Below are 11870 nucleotides of genomic sequence, written 5' to 3'. Positions count from 1 at the left end.
CAGCAATGTTCTTGAAGAGCAGCACAGAGACCCAGATATAGAGAGGAATCCAGACGCGACCTGAATCTCTTCCTTAAGATCGATTTAAAAATAGTTATCCTCCCTTTAACAGTCTCGATGTATCTTGCCTACACCAGTGGCGTTGCAACGGTACACTAACGGCGCTGCCAACATCCTCTGGAGTGGAACCTAAACTGAGTGGTTTTTTAAATGTGCATGGTCATATTTGCTCCGGTAAGATTCATTTATTCAACATGTTTGTTTTGTGTTTTTTTATTATTATTATTTTGTATTATTATTATTACTATTATATTATTTGATTAATGAGGGGTCAGGAATTCTGGTCATATTAAGTTTAATGGTGATTAATACATCTGTTAAATGTTTGGAAAAGGATATACAATTATACAATAGGAAAATTAAATACAAACTGTCATCTCGATATTTATCCTTCAACACACTGTGGTTGAAAGTGCCTTGTGTGAGAAGTGTACTGTGTGGTTTACAATTAAGGCAGTTTGATGAAGAAACAGTTAAAAAGTTAAATGTATTCAACTGATTGAAAGATGGCGGGTGGCTCTGTGTTTAGATACTGCATCATGTTTTGATTTTTGTAACATATTTGAGAGAGAGAGAGGGGTATTTCTAAATTGACTCACTGTGTCCCTGAGCCCACCCTCTGGGCACCCACCATGCAGCTCTCAGCTTGCCATCTTCCTGTTTTTAAATTATTAATTTGTTTTCTTGTTTGAAATCAATGGGTGAACCTTGATCATCAATCTAATTATGCACTGATACATGTTGCAAGAGAAAACAATACCGCCTTCTGACTCGGTAACTCCCTTACCGAGTCATTATGGGTAGATGGGTGTGTTTCACACTGTACCTGATGTGTTTCAACTCTCTCTGTTTTAAAAGCTGAGGGATATTCCATCTGGAGATTTCAATTGCAAACAAATATCCCATACGTTTTGGAGAATCTCAATTGATTTTAGAAATTAATCTGAATTTGACAAGAGATTATCATCCCAAATCCATTCTTCTATGGGAATACAGCAATAGAACCGTGGCAGTTGAAATAAATTAGTTCAGAAATATTTGTATGTTCATGCTAGACTATGGGGACATAATTTATGTATGTATCTTCCACTAAAATTCTTAAAGCCCCTGGCAAGGTTTCTGGCTTATAATTATGTATTTGGGTTCTAATGGGCATAGCCATGTTCCAATTCAGGGGGGAAAAAAGTATCTTCCTTTCCCTGCTACTGGGTTGCAGTTAGGCGTGACCAAGCCTAGACCTCTAATGTGTGTCATCATTTTTCCACCAGTCTCCCTCGGCTATGTAGAAAATGCTATTAAAAGATTGCCCCTAGATTTGTCTGGGAGTCACACTGGCTCTCTACCTGAAGTCTTCTGATATTGATTTCACTCTGATAAGATAGGAGATTTAGAATTTCATAGTGGCAATTTAGAAAAAGAATCGCTAGCCAAAACTAGCTTAGCATTGCAGCACAGGTCCCCCAGCATTCACCAGCTTCAGTGCATTCTCTTAGTGAGGGCGTAGCAAAATCACAACATCCACTGTTTTAGTGTTAGTGTAACCGAGTGGATTCAGTAACCAACTGAGCTAAAGAGTCAGACCAGTTAGCTGGTGCTGGTTGACTGTGACCAACTCTTATACAAGATACACATTCATCATGTTTATCTTTTGTACTGATTTCTTTTTTGTTACGAATAATATTTGTCTGAGGCCCTCCTCCAATTAAATGGTGCATTTTATATTATTTATAGTAGTATCATTATTATGATATATATATATATATATATATATATATATATATATATATATATATATATATATATATATATATATATATATTATAATTATTAATTCAGTTAAATAACCAAAAAAGGGGAACTAATAAAACATTATTTGCTGTCAAAGTTCACCATTCTGTCTATCCCTCTGTTTTTAAGGGTTGTACAGTACATGAAAAACGTTGAAAGCACAAGCACTATTTAGCCCACAAAAAACAATGGGGGGAGGGGGGGCTTGTCTTCTCGGAGCTATCAGTCCAGCTGTTGGTCCAATATCTCCTTGAAGACCAGAGAGGAGAAACACATGTCTCAGCTATAGATTTAGCTAACAGAAAATTTGCCTATGGATTCCTTATTAGATCATGATCCCTATAACCTGTTCTGTTATTTCATAGATTTTTGCCATATGTGCGTTTGCAACATGTGGAGGTTACTATGGTCACCTGCGGGTTAAGGTGGACTGCGCAGATAGAAGACAGAGCAACCTCAGCATCAACGTTGATTTTGCATATCCTTTCAGGTAAAACATATTCCTTTTTTTTTATCCACTTTTTCTCCCATTTTCTATATTTTCTCCCATCCCAATTTCGTATCATCCAATTCAACCCTCCCCTGTCACGAACGCTGTTTCTTGCCTCCCACAAGCCGGCTGCAATGTGGACTAAGTCATACATAGCACAAGTCCCCTCCGGTACTTGAGGTAACAGCAGTCACATCTTTTCACCTGCGCAGCTCGATCTCTCAGTGGCGAGGAGTAACACGTGGGAGGCTCACGCTGCCCCCGACACTTCCTGATTCTACTGTGCAGGCGCACCAACCGACCTGTAGGAGTCGCTGTCCACAACGCCCGATCCCCACCCATCAGTTTCCCACCCCCTAATACGGCCAATGTGTATTAGTACGGACGACCAGCTAAACTGAAAGCAATGTGGAGCGCTGGGCTCGAACAGGCGAGCCCAGCGTCTCCAGCATTCGTGGCGAGCGCCTTGCCCACTACGCCACGTAGCCGCCCTAGGTAAAACATATTCCTTTTAATATCCATGTTACCTGTCCTGTCTAATAAGAGTGGCCAATGCTTTGGAACAAAAAAATAAAAATGCCCTACCTCCTTGACCTTTTGAACACATTTCAAGGAAAAGTCACCGAGGGCATTGTATCTTTTTTTTATTTTGTATTATTGGAATACTAAAATTGTATTAATACAAAAACGTTTGTTCACAGCACCCCTGTTTTTCAACCAATTCATCTGGGTTGAACAAAAATACCTATGCAAGTTTGGTTAAAATTGTTGCAGGAACAAAAAAGCCTCAGGGAAAAAACTGTTTTTCAAATAATTCTAAATTGTGGGAAATCCAATATGGCAGACTTTATGGGTCATTGAGGCAACATTGTTCATCATGGGGAAAGTTTCATCTCTACTGTATTCAGTTTAACTTCTCTACTGTATTCAGTTTCACATCTCTACTGTATTCAGCTTCACATCACTACGGTATTCAGTTTAACATCTCTATGGTATTCAGTTTCACATCTCTACTGTATATGATTCTGTTTCACATCTCTACTATATATGATTCAGTTTCACATCTCTATTGTATGGTTCAGTTTAACATATCTACTGTATATTGTTCAGTTTCACATCTCTACTATATGATTCAGTTTCACATCTCTACCATATATGATTCATGAGATATGGCAGCTTAAATTTGCGATGCTTGTTATAGCACCACCATGAAGTTTGTTCATTCCACTTTCTCACATAAATTGCATAAAAAGCAATGCATGCATTGAGATACATGTGGCAGAAGCTGAATAAAGAAAAACACAAATTACAGAACTATGGTGAACTACTCCTTTAAAATATCTATAAATGGAAATGTAACCATACCAAACTTCTCAACCCAAAACCACAACTATGTTTATTTGGTCATTGGTACATAAATACAATGTTTCTGAATAATGCAAAGTGACTTCCACTATTTCACCTGTTTTGGTGAAAAGCATTGGTGAAAAACAAAACACCCATTTAGGCAGTCCGATACATATCAGTCCACAGCGGGTTATATATTGTTGTGTTTGTAAAAACAAATCGTTTCATCTTCCAAGCAATCACAAATGTTGTAACAGTTGGAAGTTAAATGTGTTTTCCAAGCATCTCAGTAGGCTGTGATTGCAAGGAGAAAGTGCACACAGGTCCCCAGCAGCAATGGCAAATGAAGACACAAGTGAGAGATATGTCCCTGAAAGCTCTCTTTATTTTAGAGAACATGCAGCTGTTTATCTGCGAATCTCCTTGGAATTCAGTATTTAAAAGTTGCCAACTAACTAGGCCAAGGACAGGTGATTCATTAATTGAAACTAGGGATGCTCGATATTGGCTTTTTTACCGATACCGATATTCCGATATTGTCCAACTCTTAATTTCGATACCGATACCGATACCGATATCAACCGATACCGATATATGCAGGGTTTCCCCCCAAAAAAACTGAATAATTTCAGGTAATTAATAATTTCACTGGATGCATTCAAAAGGCTTTCTAAATGTAAGCATTATCTGTGCAAAATATGATAATTAAAAAAGTAAAAATTAACATTACATATCTCTTGTTGTTGAATTAAACCAACATGCATACTTTTGACAATAAATAAAATAAGAATTGGTTCTTACTTGCTTGCCTGGGTAAATAAAGGTTAAATAAATGTAATTTTTTTTTTTTTTTTTTTTTTTTTGATACCGATATTTTCCGATATCACAATTTAATGCCGATATCGGCCGATAATATCGGTCGGCCGATAATATCGGACATCCCTAATTGAAACCAATATTATGGCCAGCTGCTAGTTGTTTTGGTACCAGCAATACATTACAGGTCATGTTTAGACAGAGAGAGTCTGAACAGAAACCGCAAAAGTCGTCTTGCGGTCTCACTTTTAATTTTGCGTTTAGACTAGTGTTTTGGGAGGGAATTCTGCATGCAGACAAGGCTGTAAAAGTGTGAGTAAATGTCGGCGTTATTGATGTAATATGCATGCCAGGTCTATAGGGGGTGCTGCAGTCGTGCTGGTGGCTAGAGCCTTGAGAACCCTTTCGTCATATTTGTATGCGGTTTGACTGTTCAGATGATAGCGCAAAGGTGTATCGTTTCTAGGATTTCCACCCAGGAAGGTGGTTTAACTTTTTTGCGGATTCTCCCCGCAAAAACGCTGTTGCCGTATGAACAAAAGGCACATCCGATAAAATATTTGGTAGCACTTTATAATAACACCCTGTTATAATACATTTATAAGGTATTTGTAGATAATGAACTAATCATGAACAAACCATTTATATACATTCATAAATGATTATTAAATCATTTATAACTATATACCATTTACAAAGTATTTATAACGCATTCGTGGATAATGAACTAATCATGAACAAACCATTTATATACATTCATAAATGATTATTAAATCATTTATAACTATATTTGTATAACATTTACAGATTAATTCTACATTATTTATAACTCATTATCAACATTGTTTGTACTTGATTTGTTCATCATTAAATAATGTTGTTTAATGTGTAGTAACACATTTGTAGATGCTTTGAAAAATGGATATGAAAAAACGACTATACTGTATCTCCATTTATTTTTCATGTTCAACAAATGATTTGTTAAGACATTCATAAAACATCTATAAATCATTTGAAGATGCTATCGTGGGGGCCAATCTAAAGTGAAGCCTATTCATCATTAACAAGTGTCTAATACAGTTAATTATTTGTTTACTTTTTCATCACATGTTACAAATGTTGTAGGCAGCTTTCGGATACAGCCTTCTTTGTGACATCAAACAGTGACAGAATTAAGACTAAAGATAAATGCAATTTTATTAACATAAAATACATGTGCATGACATATAGTGTAACATGGGGGGCACTAGGACCCAGGAGCAGTTATAAATGATCTAACAATCATTTATGAATGTATATAAATGGTTTGTTCATGATTCGTTCATTATCTACGAATACCGTATAAATGTATTATAACAGGGTGTTATTATAAAGTGCTACCAAATATTTTGCCGGATTCACCCGCGAGCGTTTCCGTCTAAACTGCGCTTTAGCTAGCCCTCTATGTCACACTTTTGGAAAATCTAGGCTATTGATTTATGTGGCTACAGTACAAAGATGTGATGTTTTCATATATTTAACTAGGTGTTTATGCAAGATCACCAAGATTATGTAAGGGAATTATTTAGACTATCTTTCCTTACAAACAACTATCATGGTACTTCGATGGTAATTTCAGTTTCACCATGGTATAAAAAAAAAAAAAAAAAAAAAAATAGAGGTATAATGAGCATATTTATAATTATGATTGTAATTCCTCTATGTCAGTATCACTCTGCATCTGACGTTACTGTGGTGTAGGGATGGCACAGCCACACCTGCCCTGGGTCAAGCTAATCAGACCTGGGAGCAGGTGTGACTGTGCACCTGTTGCACATTGAGGTAATCAATGGACACAGTCATGACCAGTTTCCATCTACAGTACTCTGGTTCGTACTGTGGGATATTCTGAATATCCTGAAGAAGAATGTTCTCAGTCAACCGAGGATTGGATAATAACAAAGGTTTATTAACCAAACAGATAGAATACATAGAGAGAATGGCTGAGGGCTTCCCCCCAGGTGATCAGCTGAATTTACCCAGGTAAGAAGACCTGGATAGATCTCGGGAGGAGATCTATATAGTTAACAGGGGGGGGGTGTGGTCCCATTTGATAGGTCAGATGGGGGGGGGGGGGGGTACAGGTAATGGGGACACAGGGGAGGGGAGTGTCTTATTCCACAGAGAGGGGGGGGGGCACAGGTAAGGGGATATAGGGGAGGGGACTATATTTACATGAGAACATTAGATATTATACCACAATACTCACTTTTCTTTCTTATAATGTGGGTGAGATTAATGTATAATATACCAGGATTGTTTGGAACAGGTAAAAGTGAAAATAGAAAACAATTAAAATAATGAAAATTTTGGCCAATGTGATCTGGTTGTTGGCATAACAGTTTAAAATAGAATTATTTACATACATGATTCATGACATGATCGACTGGACTGCGGTCTGTGTTATTTTGATATCAGAGATGTGGGAATAGATATCACCCTTTTCTTTTATTAATCGCTCAAAATACCTATATCAATGAGTGGTCCTCATCTCTGATATCAAACAACAATTAACATAATCATTAGAAGCTATCGCTGTGCAAATATCTTGGCATACCTTCAGTCGTTCATGTCGTGACTCAGGGGAGCTAATGTGATCGTTGTGCATACAGGCATCGTAATAAACCAATTAAATACATGCACTGTCTCTGTGTGGTCAGAGTGCACAGGGTGAAAAAACAAAATTGTGTGCATAATTATTAGGAATAGGATTTACACATAAGGATTAACTTAGTGGCTAATGTGTACAAAAACATTTGAAACCGTTAATCTAGTGGTTTGTATAAAAACTGATATAAAAGGTGATTATGATAATCGTTATGCATTGTTCTAGTATTTTGCTGTGGTGTATACTATCAATGGTCAAAACAAACTTGGTGACTTGGAATAAACCAACTAGTTCTGTCTTGTTAACAATATAATTTTCAATGTGACTCTGTGATCATTCCTTATTGTTATTATAAATTGGTTATTGCAATCTTATTGGTTGTATTTCATCATATTCTTAGTTCATAATTTTCTTGATACATATGAACTTTGTGAAACAGCTCTTGTTTGTGAATCTGACAGTTGCTGCGTCGCTGTTGACCATCTGTTCTCTGCCAGGGATGTGTCCTTCTGTGGTGACCTGCTGTGTGTTGAACGTATCGTACATTCAGTTGATGTTTCTGTGAGCCTGTCGTGTGGCAGTAAGACAGTAAAAAGTAAATAAATACATAACAATTTGGACAATGTGTGTTCAGAAGTCTCTTGGTCCACAGGTCTCATTTGCTATGTGTCTCTTCTTGACGATGCAGTCGGGAATATTCACTGGTCGCCGTCCATTCCCTGTCAAGGGTCACTTGTAGCAGTCAACTATAGTGGTCTTGCAGACTCTTTTCCTAGAGCCTATGTTGTTCTCCACCACCATCACATGTCTGCCACTGTGCTCACGCTTGACCTTTATCAGGCCTTGAGACATGGCGGTAGGGTGGTCTTGAACGTGCTGTGTGGTGGTTGTTCCCCCGCTCCCCGTCATCGCGGTACCAGAGGGGCAAGGGTTTGCTGGTGTAGTGGCCTGTCTGTAGGACGCTCTCTCTCACACGGATGGTGGAGATACATGGCGTTGGCCTTGGTTTGTCGTAGGCTGTCGGAGTGGCGCAGCATGTCGTCCTTTCTGTCTCTGCTCCCCCTCCTTTGGGGTCGTCTGTGTTGTGTGTGCTGGTGGTTCTCCCACGGTTGTTGTCGTCATCCTGGTTGTGTCCGCAGCTCCTTGGCGGCGTCCCTGGTGGTCCTCTGCTGTCGTGGGTCGCTCAGGTCACTGGGTTGTGTTCCTCTCTGCCTGGTCCTGCCGTCGTTCGTGGTTCAGGTCACGCGTTGTCTCACTCGTCCTGTCCTCTCACCAATTTGTGATCTGAGGATGATAAAAACTGTCTTAGAAAACTCCTCACATAAATGATTCAACGCCTTTCTGCTAAAGAGGAAAATCATTTTGGGATTAATTCAATTCATTGTAAATAAAATCACTTAATTGAAAATAGGAAATGCAAGCCAATTGCATTAGCAGTGATTCCTTATGTCAAGAAGGTCACATTCACTACAATCTTATCAGATCTTGTATCTAACTAGATCTTACAGCATTAGGCTTTAAATAAATTTTGTAAATGAATGGCCAAAGTCTTGAATCAGATAACATTTTAATTTGATCTTACCTCAGGATGCGTTGGCTGTACCTCAGGATACTTACCTCGCCACGCCTTCTCTGGCGTTCTTCACGTCTCAGTGTGGCTCGTCATAATTTAGCATGGGGAAAAAAACATAAAACCTAGACAGCCAGTTAATTTTGCATGAAAACAATCATTCGTTTTGTCATCTAACCCTAACTAACCTTACTGTCATGCATTTGTCCTAATAAACTAACCTACACTGTAGCACTCAACACTCTGATGAACATTGTTATTCAGCTGATAGAGTTGTGCCCTGCCTGATGTCCTGTCGCACAGAACCTGTGAGTCGCTTTGGATAAAAGTGTCAGCTAAATGATCAATATTGATGTTTCGCTGGTGTTCTTGATATTTGCAGTCATAGAAATGTATTAGTTTGTTAAAAGGAAGAGTCATGCATGTTATTAGTTAGTGGAAAAATAGAGTAATTTCCTGACTGCATTCATCAGGTACCAGTGAATCATGGTGTTCGCTATGGCAAGCTGATCTTAAAACATTTCATTCAAAACATGTTGTTTTCAGATAGTTTAAAATCATCCTGGCCTTACTCCTTGTCATAAAGTATCCATGTACATACTATATATATACTGTTACTGCTTTGTTTTTATTAAATATTCTCAAACAGGGGCGCCCTTGTGGCGCACCACGTTAGTGCATCGCACACCTACGCGGCCATCCCGGGTTCGCTTCCCGCTCCCGGTGACATTTGTCACATGTCTTCCCCGCCTCTTCTCCCGTTCATCCTCTCCTCATCTGTCGGTCATGTCTGACCATGAAAAGCAATAAATGCAAAAAAAAAATTATAATCTCAAACATTATGAGCATTTTCTTTTATGAGGATTTTCTCCCCCAGATTACAACAAAGAGACAATAATATCCTACACACTGTCTAAAGCTTGCAACCAGGATTTGTTTAGTGAAAGGTGTTTCCACCCCAAAGGACCTTCTTCAGCCCCCCCCCCCCCCCAGATCATACAAATTCACACTAGATTTGTTTTTCATTTCATCGTTGTGTTTGTTTGCACATAATGGCATGGGATTTACAGAACAGGTGTTATTATTGCACACAATTTGGGAACATCCCTGTTGTTGAACCTACTCTTTCTTTCTTGTAGATTACAACAGGTACATTTCAAAGCCCCTTTGTGTGAGAAGAATAGACAAGAGATTCTCTTCCTCGAAGGGGATTTTTCTTCTGTAGCCCAGTTCTTTGTGACCATCGGAGTGTTCGCCCTCCTCTACTCTCAGCTGGCAACCGTTGTGTACATCTTCTACCAGAACAAGTACCGCGAGGACAACAGAGGTCCCCATGTGGTCAGTGAGTTCATGTCTTCATTAACTGATGTCTCAGAATTGCATAGATACTGTGTCTAGTGTACCGTTAGTACTGGCTGAAACAAACTGAATTGTAACTCGTTATGAAGAATATTCAACTACATTTTACTATTCCGTATCAGAATTCCTTACGTATTCCCTTTCCATTTCCCCTCTACTGAACAGGATTTTTTTGTTTCCGTGATCTTCTCCTTCATGTGGTTGGTCAGCTCTTGTTGTTGGGCCAAAGCTCTGTCGGATGTAAAGGCGGCCACAGACCCAACCCAGGTGCTTGTCCTCATCTCGTCATGCAGACACCAGGGAACCAGATGTGCAGTTACCCAGGAGCCTCACTGGTCAGGCCTCAATGTATCTGTGGTGGGTACTCAAGACACCAAGTGTGTCATGGTTAGCCACTGATTAAAATGAACCGTTTCAAACTACAAAGACCAAATTCTAACACTTGTCTCCCTTTGCCATCTGTAGGTTTTTGGTTTCATTAACTTTATCCTCTGGGCTGGCAATATTTGGTTTGTCTTCAAAGAGACAAGCTGGTACAAGATGGGTCAGCGTTACCCAACCAGGAGCGCCTCTGGGAAACGGACCAGTGAGATGAGACAGCGTCTTTACAGCGAGAGCAGCTTTGACCAATCAGGGGAAGGCTTTGGTCAGCAGTCCTATAGACAAGACAGTATCAACCAATCTGAGGGGAACCTTTATCATCAGGGTCACAGGCAAGGCAGCCTCAACCAATCATCAGGAAGCTTTAGCTTGCCACAGACCCAGCTAGGAACACCAATAGTCTACAGCCAGGAGAATATACTTCCCTCCAAGGGGCCTATGATATTTGTCAATGAGATTTAGATATGATACATATGGATGTGATATTATTGTTCCTGGTGATTTAACTATTACAGAAGCACGCTCTCTCATTTTCAAATCATGGATTTTAAAGACAGTGAGAAGATAGTGTACTGTCTCGATGAAACATGACTGAAGAGGAAAACACATGAAACATTCTTGTGAGGAGGACATTGGACCTCATTCACCAACATTGTCTTAAGATTTCTCTTACGACAACCTCCTTGGAAGGTCGTAAGAGAAAGCCGATGACAATTACCCCTGGATTCACCAACGCGTGGAGAGGTTGTCTTAACTTGCCAAATAATCACAGTTACAAACCCTTGATGCGCCTTCTCGTTTACTTCATTTGCATACAGACACGCCCCTCCAGCTCATTATAATGCAAGGGCCGTTTGCAAAAAAAGGGTCTGCGTTGCATGAACTGATCCCTGTATTCAACAGGTAGAGCTGAAGCCCTTTGCAATGGATAAAAATGAGATCAGATTCAAATGTAGCCATATAATGGAATAGACTGTTTAATATTCCATATTTATACCGTCTCGTTGTGCGCTCCTGGCCACCTGCTGCAGCACGCGCGCGTGTACGGTACAGTCTACGTGCGTAATGAATTAACAGTAGGCTTATATTATTCAAATGACTTGTTTTATTAGGATATCACAGATACTGCACTGCCCTATAGTAGTCATACTGTAGTTCTACTAAAGTGCAGTCGACCTGCATTAAATGTAGTAAAACTGGCATGAGAAATGTACAAAATTGGTAAGCGGTGGTAAGCTTGACTGAAACCTCAAACAATTGTGGACATGCCGCGCAGAGTCCGGTCCGCTCATGCATGTGTACTGTACGTACTGTACGTACTACTATAGGGCAGCGCATACAGTATCTACTATCTCTTAATGAACCAAGCTATTAGAATAATATAAGCCTACTGTGTGTGTGCGTGCGCTGAA

The 11870-nt window shown here is 39.4% G+C and overlaps 1 protein-coding gene across 1 annotated transcript; it reads left to right on the top strand.

Annotated features, from left to right (window-relative positions):
• Positions 1–210: 210 nt before the first annotated feature.
• synprb (synaptoporin b) lies at positions 211–10920 on the top strand (the record flags this gene model as incomplete). The annotated part of the gene is made up of 5 exons (XM_084315655.1): positions 211–234; positions 2214–2338; positions 9858–10056; positions 10243–10434; positions 10543–10920. 5 exons carry the CDS (start codon positions 211–213, stop codon positions 10918–10920), a joined length of 918 nt encoding a protein of 305 aa, XP_084171781.1.
• Positions 10921–11870: the final 950 nt, after the last annotated feature.

This window comes from Notolepis coatsorum (assembly GCF_963971535.1).
Source record: "Notolepis coatsorum genome assembly, chromosome: 6".
NCBI classification, from domain to species: Eukaryota; Metazoa; Chordata; class Actinopteri; order Aulopiformes; family Paralepididae; genus Notolepis; species Notolepis coatsorum.
The sequence above is the reverse complement of the archived record's forward strand: the minus strand, read 5'-3'. Positions and strand labels throughout refer to the sequence as shown.